The following is a 15441-nucleotide window of genomic DNA, read 5'->3' as shown; positions in this document are numbered from 1 at the left end:
ATGTATGTTTTACACATTGTTGGTTTAACAATATAATCTCAGTATAATGTGGGATTATTACCAACTATGAGGTCATGGATTATTACCTGCTGTTATTATTAATCATCGTACCGTTCTCCTCCTCTCCCTCTGCCCGCAGGATGACGGGTCGGGAGTTTTTCACTCGTTTTCCGGCTCTCTATCCGTTCCTCCTGAGCCAGCTGGAGGAAGCTGCATCCACTGTGGAAAGGTGAGGCGACTCAGGCTGAAACCTTAAAGGTGTTCTTGTTTTTCTCTTATTTTCTCCAGAGGAAAAAACAAACTAAACTATTTATTTTCTGCAGATTAAAGTCCAACGCTCTGTATTTTGTTCTCACAGCCTTTTTCTTATCACTTGCTCACTTGACTGATTATTTGCTCAGAGCACTGGGCTTTACGGCCGAGTAAAGTAAACGTCTTTCTTGGTTTTCGTTCTGTTTTTTTGCAGTGGAGGGTTGAGTCCTCTGAGGTTCATTGGCCTTATCGCCGTCAGCTCCCCCTCTTTGTAAAAGCCTTGTAGTCGGCCAGCAGCTCCCCAACCCGTCTTATCTTAATATGGATCCAATTAATTGAAAGCTCTTTCAGGCCAGGTCTTTTACACTCCCTTCGACCCTTGTTAAAACATTTGCAAATTTCCCACGGAACCAGACCTCGGCCGTCTGACTTCTCGTTGTTTTCGCCGCGCCGCCCAAACAGACCCGGCTGCGTCATGCTATAGGAACACACAGCGGGACAGGAGGCAGCAGAGCAGCTGTTTGTGGTTTCCAACTGAACTTTCACAATCAGTCGGCTCCAAAATAGACAACAGACTCGTCTTTTTTGTGCTCATGCACACATTTAGTGTTTTGTAAATTGGGCCAAACAAAAATCGAGACCCAGAGAGAATATAGGACGTAATTATGAACTAAACGGCAGGAAAACAACAAAAAGTATGCCAGAAATAAACTGAGGGTAAACCTTCTCTCTGCTGTATTCAAGGAAGTTTGTTGAAAATTGCAACATTTGTTACATTTTCAGCTTTTGCGTTTCACTCACACTGCATGTGAAATATTTCCAGGATAAAGTCGTAATATTATGAATTTAGTCCTGTAATATTATAACTCTATTGTAGTATTTGATTCTATTCTCGTTTCTTTATTTTTTATGTTTTAATGCTCAAAACAGTTTTTTTAAATTTTTTTTTATGTAGCTTAGGCTCCATATTTATTTGCTGGCTTCATTATCTCAGTGCAGCGATCATTTCTGTCTGGCTGCACCAGGTTTTATCTCAGAAACTATTCCAGGTCAGTCTCTGAGTTTTTAAAGTGATTAGTTGCAGCGCTCCGTCTTATCTTCAGCTCCCTTCCCTTCCTAGGAAAACAGCGTCTGTATCATATTCCAGCGGTTTTTGAAACGGAGCTGATGATTTATTTGTCTGAGGCAAAATAAATGGAAAGCTTAAGCTTCGGTTTACTTTAGATATTCTTTTGTTTACGTCTCTGTGACCGTGTCCTTTCCGTCTAAGAGGAGATTTCAGAATCTTAAGGTCACAGTGTTGTGTTTCCTCTCTCTAAAAGCCTGATTTAAAAAAAAGACGTCCTGAAGTTGTTGGAGATGTTAAAAGGTACGAAGGATGGAGGATGTTTTTCCTTTTGCGTTGTCTCACAGTGATGTACTGGTCAGTTCATTCGGCGTAATTTAATACTTTTTCTGCTGTAATATAAGGTTTTTGTAAAGTACTTGAGTGAAGTTGCCTTCTTCAAATCAGACAAAAATAGAGTCAGATGTTTGTGCAGTAAACCTTTTGTTTGTGCCGCTGTCATTTTAAAGATATTAAGAAATGTTTCCAGAGGTCATTTTAAGGTCAACCAGCCCCCTGCTTTCTTCAAATCAAGCAAAATTGGTGTCAATCAACTCGACTATGTTTGTGCAGCAATTTTTTGTGCTGCTTTTAAGATATTAATGAAAGTGCAAAGGCCATTTTGATTTAATAAACGTAAAAGTGGGGGGTTTTGTTGACCTTTTGACCTTTAACTTTCATTACTATTTCATTACTTATCTGTTAATCTCTGATGTTGTTTGCAAAAAAATCACAAAAACAATCACAAAATCCTGAAGGGACTAATCAGGGATTATTTAATTTTTAGAAACATTTATTGAATGCTGAAGCAAACATCTATTTATTGGTATTTTAACAGTTTAATGGGTTTTATCAATGCATTCTGGCCCTTTAACAACATTCAGATTTTTGATTTGGCCCAAAAAATAAATATGAGTTTGATACTCCTATTCTAAAGGGTTAATAAATTGATTTTCAATCTGTTTTTTGCACCAAAAAATTAAGAATGCATAGACACGTTTTCTCTAAACCTCTAAATATTTTAAATTTTAAATCGACATTTGTGACCAAGGAGTATTTGCTAATTTATTGCGAGGGAACGCAAACCAACATTTTCTTCCCCTCCATAAAAATTTGTTCCAGCAGGACATTTTCTTTTCTTGCTGGATGTGTGACCTCACATCCTGTCCCTCTGATTTGACATTTTCTTTTCCTGCTGGATGTGTGACCTCACATCCTGTCCCTCTGATTTAGCATTTTCTTTTCCTGCTGGATGTGTGACCTCACATCCTGTCCCTCTGATTTGACATTTTCTTTTCCTGCTGGATGTGTGACCTCACATCCTGTCCCTCTGATTTGACATTTTCTTTTCCTGCTGGATGTGTGACCTCACATCCTGTCCCTCTGATTTGGCATTTTCTTTTCCTGCTGAATGTGTGACCTCACATCCTGTCCCTCTGATTTTGACCGTTTAAATGTTTGACCGCCTCCAAATTGGTTGCAATTTCGTTTCCCATGAAGTCGACGTGAACGCGCTCTGTGTGCGTTTGCTGAGCGAAATAACGCGAAGCCACGGTGCCGTCGTGGGGAGGCGTCTGTGAAGGACGCTGCGTTCACACACGTTTGGTAACATAAGCAAAACGTTCATGTTTACAGACCTTCACGAAGCGCAGCTGCCAGCCCTCCTTACTCTATAAACAAAGACGTTTTCTTCTTTCTTTCTGATCTCCATTTTTAACATAACAGGAAGAGAAGAAGTGAAACTCTTGTGGAGTAAAAATTTAATTTCCTCTTGTGTTTCTGCACCGCCAGTGAGTCAGAGTGAAAACTTTGAACGGTTTGGCAGAGATGAAAACGTTCCACTCTGACTCAGCTGGAAGGGATGAGATTTGAAAAGATGGAGATGAAAAGCTCAGGATGAAGAGTCGACCGTGTCGGAATGTGTAATAACAGAAAGTTTATGGCTCACAGTTTCTGTATGAGGGTGTGATGAAGGTGTTTAAGGTGGCATTGATGCTGCTAAATAGAAATATAAAGCAATGAGTTTTCTAAAAATAATGAATAAAATTAAATTTACATAATAGGATGACATTTAAGTGTCAGTAATCAGCATCTATCATAGATACTTTATCTTCTAATATCTTGTATTTATAGCTCAATATTTAATCTTCAAACTAACTAATTGGCTGTTCCAATAAATATGAATTTATTCAAGTTATTTCATATTTTCTATGGCTGAAATGATTAATGGAATCAATCTTGATGATTGGAATCATGGTCAACTAATTTTGCTGATTGGAGTTTGCATTTTAGGCAATAAAATGTTTTCTTATTTAAAAAATTAATCGAATTATGTGCTTCTTTGTATCTTTATATACTTTTAATATTGCATAAAATAAACTTACGTGGTTAAATAAAAACTACACAGACTGTGCCAATTTTTAATTAACTAATTGATTAATCATCAGAATAATCAACAGAATAGATTATCACTAAAATAACCATTTGTTGCAGCTCCAATATTTAAATAGGTATATTTTTTATATAAATGTGAAAATATGACCTAAAGATAAAGCCACATTTTTCCTTTGATGGCAGACTAAATAAACTGCTGTTTTACAATCAACAACCCATAACTGAAAATCATTTTATATACAAATATCAGTAGAGCATAAAATAAAATGGTTCCAATTTTCCCCCAAGGTTATTTTGTTTATTTTACAACCTGAAAACCAAAACAGAATAATGGTTCTTCAAAAATGACAAACTTCTTACAGCAGATATTTACCTGAAATTATAAGTTGAGTTTTTTCAAAAGGTGCTGTAGCATTTAAATGAGTTTTATGCAGCTCGACCTGGGACACATCACAGTGTCATCTGCAAACGTCATAATCTATGACAATGCTAATGCTATTAGCTGTTCTGTGTAACTATGAAGTCGTAGATGAGTTGTTACAGTTTGTTTACAGCCAACAGATTCTAATTGTTCTCATGACAAGCTAAACAATGCTAACTGCGTGAGTGTCATTTGGCTAAATGAAGCTAACTAAATTAGCATCATTTAGCTAAATGATGCTAACTATATTCTGCCTAACTGGTCTTCTTGATAGATACAAAGATATATAAAACATTCTTGCTTTCGCAGCTGCCAGCTAACAGCTAAGCGTCTCTGCTAACATTTGGTTATTTGTGTGTTTGTGTTTAGTGACAGCGGTCATGTGACGCTCCACCCCAGCCTGTTCTTGCTGCTGCTGGTGCTCAGCCGCCTCTACCCCTCCCCCATGGATGGGTCGTCCTCTCCTCTGGGACTCGCTCCTTTCAGGCCCTTAATCATGAGGTAGGAGTGATCTGTGCTCCATTTGTATCGAAAGCTAAACCCCCATGTGGGAATTTGTTGCTAAGTTATCAATATAACGACTATTAGCAATACATTAGTAATGATGTATCTCTGTATTTTTTCATATGATTAAAAATAATCAAAGCGCAAATAAACAGTTATTTATAACTGAGCATGTCTGTCTTTAGCATGTAAACGGTGGCCATTTTGGATTTCTTTTAGTTTGTGTTTGGTGAGTGTTATTAATTCTTCAAGTACTTCATGTCTATGCTTTTATTTTGAAGTGGTTCCTTTTATTGGAAGGAGGTTTGTTCCTTTTATTTCTTCTTCTTGACGTTCAGTTGATCTGTTTGCCGTTTACTGTTGAGACTGGTGCTGCAGTCATTGACAATAAAATGCTTCAATTTATTTGCACCGTCCTCTCAGTGATTCTTCAGTAAATCATTTAAACACCCTGATGACCAGCGTGATTTCTGACCGAAGCCCTATAGAGATCAGTTAAGAAAATCCAGCAACAGAGGTCAAAATCCTCAGCAGTGAGAAACGTCTCACTTTAAACCCAAAGTTTCTGACACTCAAAGCCAAACCTGAATTTTCATTCGTACTAAATCATTAAACCACTTCTGTTGTGTTTAAATTGAATCTTATGGAGAAATACTGAAAAGTAGAACCGTTTAGCATTTACTTTGACTGCAGCGAGTTGTTTGGGTCAGATCTCTTATCAGGCATGGAATCAAGATGTCCTCCATTCAAGATTCACCAATTGAATGTCAATATCTGTATCGGTTCCAATACTGAAAAAAATTCAATATTTGGGCATCAGTGATCATGTGGCTGATCTATAAGGACAGATCTATTTAGTCTAATTATATGCTTTGTGCTTTTTTATTTTACATAATAATTAGACTTCCTAATTGCACCTTCTGAACCGTTTGACAGAAAATTTGTTGCAGTTTATTATTTCCATGTTTGATCAATGTAGTCAGTTTGTTTCCATATTATTTATTTACATTGATTGTATTTATTTACATTGATTGTATTTATTTACATTGATTGTTATAACCCAAATTAAAGTTGTCTTGACATGTTGGACCAAGTTGTGGCGCTAATGGTGGATTTAAATGTTCTGTACTGAGGCAGATTTATCAACTAAATTAGTAATTCAGTACATTTATGTCTGTGTTTCAAAAAAAAAGAAACATTTTAATTAAATTCAGAATTGTTTATCTGTATTATATCGGTATCGGTTAATACTGAACCTCAGATATCGCCATTGGAAGAGAAAAAAGGGGATTGGTGCGTCATGCTGGGAGCTTCTGTTCTAATTACATTATCATAAATATTAGTATTTTGACCTCTTACATATGGCGGCATGTTGTTTCTGTAAAACTTAGACGTGAGCAGCAGCTTCTCCTTTCTCTGTTGGTTGTTGCTTATTTCAGCTGCTTGTTCTGTTTATATGAAGATAATTAAGCAATAACCACAGAAAGTATCAGCAGCTAGGGCTGTTGTAAACGAATATTTTAGTAATCGAGTAATCTATCGATTATTCTTACGATTAATCGAGTAATCGGATAAAAAAAATTATAAAATGAAATATTGGTAAATCTGGCATAATACCGGTGTTACTATCAGATATCAATATCAGTCCAATTTTTCATATTTGAGCATCCCTAACAGTTGCTTTTTTGTAGTTTAGAAAACTAACCTGTAACAATAATAGCTCACTTTCTAAGTTAACCAGAAGAAAAGTTATAGAAAAATCTGAAATTATATTGAATTTAATAACAAAGAGGCAGGCTCACAAATATGCTTATAAAAATGTCTACAATCCAGCTTTTAGTTTATGTATTCATCTTCAGTGAGTTTAATAGATTAATTAAACTCACCTTGCCAACTAACCTGTCACGCTTTGGGTTTGAAAATACGGGAAATGCCGCCTGGAGTGGGAGGAGAGGGCGAATGAACGAACATGGGGTGGAGGGGAGGAAATAGACCAGCGGACTGACGAACCGTTAGACCGGGGGACGAACACGGGGGGAAGCAATACGGGATATTTACGACACCTTCACTGGTCACACTCAGAAACTCATCTACCAGCCATGTACGATGCGCTCCGCCACCCGTTTCTTCAGACCGGGATATAAAATTTATTGTGCGGTTCGTCGGTAAAGCTACATTTACACGGTAAGCATCAGCTACTCAGCCGCCCGCCCTGTTCAGGCTATCCGCTCACCTCAGCGCTCTTCCCGCCGTTCGCTTTCAACCAGCAGCCCCGGAGGAGAAATGCTGCCGTACTCCAGGCATTCCCCCAGTCATTTTAAGGATGCTTATTGGTTCCCCAAAAACGATAAAAAGTCGGGCATTATCATCAATCAATAAAATCCCCACGGGCCAATCTTGAAGATTGGACTTTATGCCGCTGAGACTTAGCTTTTGTCAACAACTCAGAGGCGGAAGTGAGAGCTCCGCGCAACGCAAATGAAGTCCCGGCCGGAACACGGTGCGCTAACTATTAAAACATAAATTAACGAAGCTTCGAGGCAGGTAAATTTTCCTCGAGGAATTTTAGTAATCGAGGTACTCGAACCATTCGAGGAATCGTTTCAGCCCTATCAGCAGCACAACTGTTTTTCTAAACTGCAGCTCCACGTGTGCAACAATTCACCATCACCAAAAAACCCTGCAGTCTCAACATTACTGACTTTCCCTCTTTATATTGATGTTGATGCAGGTGCCTCCATAACTGTTCTATAAACGTGTCCAGTATTTTTGTTGTTTTTACAGATGCATCTTGCAGATCTCTGTCGTTTTGTGCGTTTTAATGTTTATTATGGGTGGAAACGAGATAAGCTTTCTGTTTTGATTCTGTTTTTGTCTGCTGAGACTCCCCAGCTGTCTAATCTGGCTGGTTTTCATGTGATGTCTTGTACTTCTGTGGTTGTTTGACCTGTTTAGTTCTGTTTTGTTTCTTTTGTTGTGAACCAACCAGACAAATGGGAAACTATGGTTACAGCCTTCATTTTTTCCCCTTTGGATTGGAGATGAGGGAAAACACTTATGGAAAGTATTTGGGAGGAGTCTAATTGATTTTCACTGGAAAACCCAGTTGAAAGGTTGGCATCTTGTGTTCCCTCCAACGTAATCTGCAGTTCCAGTAAGAAACGGCTGGTTGTCCTTTGTAAATAGACGACATGTGAAGGAAGAGTGGAAAAATGGTCTTCTTCATGTTTTGGCTTCCAGTTCAACACGGCGTTATTTGCTTTTACAAAGTGAAACGCATTTATATTATATTGAAATTAGCCTAATATTTACCTCTTGCTGATTTGCGCGCTGCCCAGGCTGGTGATTAAAGTGAATTTTACCCTACTTTAAGGTGAAATACTGCGCAGCCGGAAAGTATTCACTTTTTCAACATTGCGTCATGTTGCAGCTTTATTCCAAATTGAATTAAATTAATCTTTTTCCTCAAAATAGGACACACAAATGCCTTATTGTAATGGCAACGTGGAAAAAAAGTAGGGCTGAAACGATTAATCGCGATTAATCAATTGAAACTAATTTCAATTGGAATATACAGACTGAATAACAGGCCATTCGAGGAAAATAAACTAACATATTCAGAGCAGCAATTAAGGCAAGATATATATACGTTTTGCATTTAAGATAAAAACAGCTTTGCATATAATTATGTTCTAGCCAAAACTCCTCTGTTGGTATAGTTTTAGCTTCACCCAGTTCAAGCTCTGAGAATGTTTATTTTCTTATTTTAACAAAAGGAATTTAATTATTTGTTCATTTGCTAATTTTAATGCATTTTTAAAAGTGGTTGAATGGAAAATGTGTAGGATGTGCCATTTTTTGATGCAATTAATCTTCAGAATAATCAGTTACTAAAATAATCTTTAATTTCAGTCTTAGAAAAAAAAAAAAGAAGTGTTTTGCAGCTTATTAAAATAACGACAAAAAAACAAACACTTTTCCTATTACTAAGCAAAGGCTTAATGCATTTAATGAGTTTTTTGGGTCAAATTTCTGCTATAATTAAATTTTGCGCTGATGTTCAGTGGATGGTATCATGGATCATGAATTGTGTAGGAGGATGAAGTAAATATTTCTAATATTACTTCATTAATCTAGTCATGGATAGACACCATATCCAAGTTACTTTTCTTACCCAACTTAGACTTACACTTATTTTAATATTTATTTAACATTAACATCAGATTTTGGATGTTTTGTTCAACCAAAAAGTGAAACTTAAAAATAAAAACACCAAAATATGAACCAAAAATCCTAAAAGTACACATTATAAAACGGTTAATATGAATTGATTGAGAGAATCGTGTACTTAAATTAGGGCTGGACGAAATAACTGAAAAAAATACCACAATATAAGCATTTTAAATAAGTCTATCAATAATTATTTATTAGTTTTTAGTTTTAAATATCAGAAATTCTATCAAACTGCCACAGTTATTCACTTCAACCTGTTATTTCTTAATTTTAAGTGGTTGAACTTTAAACTGCGGCAGTTACTCTACAGGTTGTTGCTGGGCAACCACAGAATGAGTGAGTTGCTAGGTAACCGAAGAGTGAGTGAGTTGATCCTAACGATTTTGCCTTTGCTCTGCCTACATTCCCCAGAATGCTGTGCGGTTCTGGAAGATTCTATGAAACGTATTATCTATTGATTCATATGTTATTGATTGATTGTCCAGCCCTTAAACTTAAACTTAAATCCCAGTAAAATATGAGTCAGAGTTTACGGAGAAACGTTTACTGGCGAGATGTTTTATGTGTCACCCTGGTGAGGGGAGATCGGTCATGGAGCTTCAAATGGTTTTACATTATTTTTCCATTTCCCAATAATCAGAAACAGCTGCTACCTTCTCACCAAACCTCTCGCTGGTGGCCTGGCAGTCCATTAAAAATGTCCTCTAACACGGTGGAGGAATAAGACTCTGATTCACATCTACCTGAACGAATATCCAGCCTTTCTCTTCTGGATTGTTTCCTCTTTCTCTCACTTGCATTGGAGGCAATAATCTACCATCGCCTTTCAGCAAATTAGTCTTTGAGTCATTTCTTTTTAAAGCCTCATGTTCTGTGGAGACCTAAATTGGTCTCTGGCCCGTTCTGTGGCTGTCAGGCCAGGAATGCGGCTCATCTGGCCAAAACGAAGCCCACGTGTTTGAAAAGTCAAACATGGCTCAGCTTCAACTTTTCTGGCTCGAGTCGTTTTTCACCTTCAACCCGTGATCATGAGAGAGCGTGTCTGATCCGGTCGGTTCCTTTATCAGCCAGTTCTGCAGCTGCACAAAATCGTCTAGGTGTTTTCCAGGTTTGGAAAGTGCTTGGATTTTCTGTACAAATTACTGGAAAGTTCTTGATATTTAAACGTTATTTACAGCTGAAAGCCAGATATTTTCAGACAGATACATTTTTGTCTCATTTTCTAAAACAAGAAACTAAACTTTTCCTGTTTTAGGTTAGTTAGAATTACTAATATTAGTTTTATTTACTGAAAGAAAACTTGGAAATTAAAATTTTTTAGAAAGGTCATTTAGCTTAACATGTAATGAATATTAATTATTCCTAATAGCTTATTGATCATCTTATATTTTATACATTAAACAATGTTAATAATTTTTTGTTTTTGCTAAATTTTCTTTATTCTCATATTGTTGCGACTTTATTCTCTTAATTTTACAGTTTTATTCTTGTAATATACTGACTTTATACTCGTAAATTTATGATTTCCTTCTAATTTAATTACTTTGTTCTTGTAATTAAATTTTTTATTCATGTGGCTCTAGTACTCTCTGAGTAGAATGTAGAAACCTCAACAACAGTAATAAATTACATAATTTAACAGTGAATTAAAACTGTTTTCTTTAGTTCAGTTGTATTGCTTTTATCTCCAAAGTTTGGTGCTGGAAAAGTTTGGAAACTTTCCTTGAAAAGTACTTGAATTTTACGGTGGGAAACATTTATGTGCAGAGGTCAGATCTTTATTTTTTTTTGCCTCCTGTTTTGTTCTCCAGCTCTGATATTTACTATTTTTCTGGTGTCTTTGATTTTCACGACGATCTGGAGGATTACGAGCAGCGGACACGTTTATTGCAGCTGCTGTTGCCATGGTGATTTACCGTCTCTGACTCGCTCACATGGCTCGCTCGCCGCTTCGTTAAAGGCTGCGCGTTAACGAGCGGACCGCCGTCGGAGCTGATGACGTACCGGTGTTTGTCTTTTCATTGGGCGGAAAGTGAATGAAATCTGCTCTCACCATCAGCAGGGAAAAAGCTCCTGGGTTTCATGTCTGACTACGACGTGTGGGATTGTGTTCCCATCAGGACCATTGAGAAGCTTTTCACTGATGTGAACCGATTTTATTTCAGCGTAGCCAACATCTGCGGCGCTGCATGTTTTAAGATTTATCGCTGCCTGTTTTATTTGGCTGAATTTGATTTTTTTTCTGCCATTTATATAACCCTAGAGTCAAATTTCAGCCAATTTTTTTTTAAATTTAGAAAGTCAGCCCACTTCTACATTAGAAGCGATAATACAGCGCCTTGTAAAAGTTTTCAAACCCCTTAATTTTTCTAATTTTTTCCAATGAAACCACAAATTTCTGCCTTTTAAAGTGATGAGGCAACACAAAGTGATCCATAGCTGTGAAATGGATGGAAAATGATCCAGTTTTCAACATTTTTCCAACTTAAACTCTGAAAAGCATCCATTTTAATTCAGCCCCCATTACTCTGACTCTCCTGAATAAACTACAGTGCAATAAATCACCTTCAGAAGAACCCACAAGTAGATCCCATCTGTCTTACAGCTGGGGATGTAAACAATAAACTCAACATTCCATAGGTTAGAATGGCCTAGTCAAAGTCCCAACCTAAACCTAATTGGGAATTTTGTAAAAACTAAATCGGGTCATCACAGATGTTACATTTGCAGATAAGACAGGAACCCACCAGATGTAGAAAAGCTGATAGTTATGATCTACGTAAAGTTAGTAAAACTCCATGAGCATGAATGTTTTTATTTTATTCTATTTAATATTTAAAGGGGCAGTTTTAAAATAAACTTTTTTGAGCTCAACATTGTGTTACAATGTTATTCCCTCATCACAAACATATCTGGAGTGTTGGGTTGATTCTTCCATGCATGTTTGAGAAATCCTTTAATCGCCATGGCAACCATTCAGCTGTTCAAAACACCTGGGTGGACATAGCCCCGCCTTTAAGGCGCAGCTCCTCCTTGGATCAGGAGTTTCCAAGTTTCAGAGTTTCCACCTTCCTTGTGACTTGCAGCTCCTTCAGACTAGCCAGCAGCAATTAGCAAACACTTACTGCAACGCTGGTAAAAATGTTGTGGTCTTGATAGCGGGGAAATGTTGTGTTGACTGAGTTTCAGGAAGAGCAGGAGCTTTTAAAGAGAGAGAGGCCCAATTTTAAAGCGTAGCATTTCCTTTAAGTCATATTTGATGTTTTTATAACAACTAAAGTTAACAGACACATAATTCTGCCCCGTTAAAGTAACAACTAAAACGGTTTAATTAGTAAAGTAAGCCGTTGGTTTTGTTACAGTTAAAGGCTCACTTCCTCTTTCTCACCTGCTCGTTTCGCAGTTTCAGTGGAGTAATTTGTTCTCTCGGCTCTGCAAAATGAGGCCCAGATGAGCCTCGTTGTTGCCAGTCTGCCTACGGATCCCACGGGGGACGCTGCCATTTCTAAAATTACACCCTTCCAAACTGTCATTTCCTTTTACAAAACAGCTTCATTGGGACAAATTAGCACAGATAGCTAACATGTGGCCTGCAAAGGAGGAGGGGAGTGGCAGAAAGTGAAGACTGAGCCAGTTTATTACCGTCAGGTTCATTTCTATTTTAAAATATTAAATTTAAATTGTTGGGGTTTTTTTTGAGTGTGCCAAACAGTATAATGACATAAAGTAAAAATAGTCTGATTTCCTGGAGCCTAAAGATTCACCGATACATTTTTGTTCACTTTTGAAATGGCTGTCTGGGATTTAATATCGGCCGATACCTCTCAGAGAAACAGTGCTGCCACAGACATAAATGTACTGAATTACTAATTTATTTGATAACTTTGCACCAGTACAGCACATTTAAATACACAAATTTGGTCAAATATGCAAAAACAACTTTAGTTTGTTCAGTCAATGCAATTAGCCAATGTATAATAAATAATAAAGAACCAGAAACTGACAAAAATAGGTTGACTGCTGTGGTCTAACATGTAAAAATAAACTGTATCAAATCTTATTTCAGACGGTTCAGAAATTCTGGATATAACAGCGACCGTCGTCAGCGTTCAGCGAGCTTATGAAACTCACCAAACCTCTGAATTATCTGGTGAATTCAAAGACTCACCTGACGGCGACACTCAGTTGATTTCAGTGAATAAAACCAAGACATTACTTAATCCGCCGCTGCTCGAAACAGAGAGGAAATAAAGGCGAGAGGCTCCGACGCGCCGTTCTCAGCTGTCGTTTGTTCAATAAAAACTGAACACAAAATGTTCAGCAAAGACGTCTGAGACCACAGAGACCAGCAAAGCAAAACCACGACTCGTCCCAATGCGCGGATAGAGCAAAATGTCACTTAAAGTGTCAGAGACGCGACATGTTTGGTGTGAACGCAGCATTTAAAGGTGAAATGAGAAATCTGCAGAATGTGCCAGATTATTCATAGAAAAATCAATTTCTGAAATAATCGTCTGTTGCGTCTTAGATAAACCAAGAAGATGGATTTAAAGTAAATCTGATTCGTCTGAACGATTTATTTCCATTAACTCTGAGTTTTTTTGTTCAAATGATAAAAAAACTGAAATAACGTTTGTTAGTTCGTTAGAAATTAATAAAAATGTAAACTGAAAGAAAAAGTTTCAGACTGTTTTTTGTGCCAGAGATGAAACGATGCCACATTTTCTGTGTTTCGTGTGAATTTCTGAATTAGGCTTGTTGCTTATTTTATTTCAAGTGGCAGTTTTAGCTAAAGAATAAACAAAGCCTTTCTGAAATTACCTTCTTCCTCCAGTGACTGCGGCTCTGCCCCTTCCAGTCTGTCTTATCTCATTCATGTTCTGGTCGTGTCCTTCCCCCTGTGGCCGCTCCGGCTCTGTTATGACACCGGAGAAGGAAACTCTACCGGCTTGTAAACAAAGTTAATTTTAGCTTTACTCTCAGGGTGACAGGCCATACTCAGCATTACCGGCGAGCGCTGCAAGCGACCGTGGGAGGGAAATGTCTGCGTGTGGGCAATAACAAGACGTCGCTTACTATTTCCTGCCCGGTCAGCTAATGACTCGAAAATATTTGAATTCGGGCTTATCGTTCATCTGCAGGTCCAGGAGATGTTGATTTTGTAAAGTTTGCAATAAGTCGAGGAAATGAAAGCAAGGTTATGTAAGATATAAGCAAAAATAGAAGCCAAATCAAATAAGTGGTGAATTTATTAGTGACGTACTGATGGTTCAACGAGAAAACGGTAAGATCCTGAGAGGTTTCTGACGACCTGAGGGCATTTTGGTCCAAGACAATCAGAACTTTATAGATCATTAACATTTATTTATAAATATTTTACAAACAGAGCATTTTGGATGAGCTTTGTTGATAGTAATTGAGTCCAGTTGATTCCTAAACTCTGCCTTAAACTACAACTTTGGTCATTTAGTCACATTTTGAGCGTAAACATGGTGAGAAACGTTGCTGTTCTCCATAATCAGCACTAACTGAGTCACAGGGGTGTTGAATAAAGAGTGGAGCCATGAGGAACCTCAAATACTGTCTGGACTTTAACCGGTTAATACACTGCAAAAACACAAAATCTTACCAAGTATTTTTGTCTAGTTTCTATGGAAAACTAGACTAGTAAGCTTGAAATAAGATAAAACTAACATATAGGTAACTTTATAGTAAAATCTAAATCAGGAGCGTCAAACTCAGTTTAATTTTGGGCCAAATCAAACATCTGAATGTTCTTAAAGGGCCGGTTGTGCCAGAATATATTGATAAAACCCATAAAACTGTTAAAATATCAATAAGTAGCTGTTTGTATTTTAAAGTTAAATAACCACTGATCAGTCCCTGCAACATTTTGTGATTGTTTTTGTGGGGTTTTTGCAATCAAAATCACAGATTTTGTGGATCTAATTTAGAAAAATGTGCGCTAATGTATGACGTTAAATGAGACTTTGTAATAATCGCCGTATCGATCACGGACTATAACATCCATTAAGGCTGAGGCAGCAGTCACTTAAACTCAATGTTTTTCGCCAATTTTGAGAAAAAAGTGCAGTAAAATCAGAAAAAATGTGGGGATCTGTTGATTTTGTGTGAATTTTGCAGATTTGTGAAAAACTGGAGGGACTTATTGATGTAATTTGGAGTCAGGAGGGCCACATAAAAAACTACAGCGGGCCAAATTTGGCCCCGGGCCTCCAGTTTGACACATGTGTTGTAGATGCTTGTTTTAAGTAAATCATTTCTTAATATTGATGAAAAAAGTTCTTGTTCCATTGGCAGAATATTTAATTTACAATAAGACATGTTTCCCATCCTATAAGTTAATTTACCTGGCAACAGAACAAGAACCTTTTCATCAATATTAAGGGATTATTTACTTAAAACAAGCCTCTATATCTTACTAAAAAGTTACTTTTAAGTTAGTTTTGTCTTATTTCAAGTTTATGAAGATACTTGCATTAGAAACCAGATTTTAAGATTTTCTGTTTTT

The 15441-nt window shown here is 37.2% G+C and overlaps 1 protein-coding gene across 1 annotated transcript in view; it reads left to right on the top strand.

Moving 5' to 3' along the window:
• The window catches only part of thada (THADA armadillo repeat containing), a 108107-nt gene that overhangs the window by 41889 nt on the left and 50777 nt on the right, over positions 1 to 15441 (top strand). The window contains exons 27-28 of the mRNA XM_088013162.1: positions 140 to 229; positions 4542 to 4673. Of these exons, the coding sequence (XP_087869288.1) occupies positions 140 to 229; positions 4542 to 4673 (222 nt within the window). The remainder of the gene's footprint in view (positions 1 to 139; positions 230 to 4541; positions 4674 to 15441) is intronic.

The sequence above is a fragment of the Poecilia mexicana genome, unplaced genomic scaffold, assembly GCF_051168715.1.
Source record: "Poecilia mexicana isolate PSO_F unplaced genomic scaffold, ASM5116871v1 scaffold_15, whole genome shotgun sequence".
Classification (NCBI taxonomy): domain Eukaryota; kingdom Metazoa; phylum Chordata; class Actinopteri; order Cyprinodontiformes; family Poeciliidae; genus Poecilia; species Poecilia mexicana.
The sequence above is the reverse complement of the archived record's forward strand: the minus strand, read 5'-3'. Positions and strand labels throughout refer to the sequence as shown.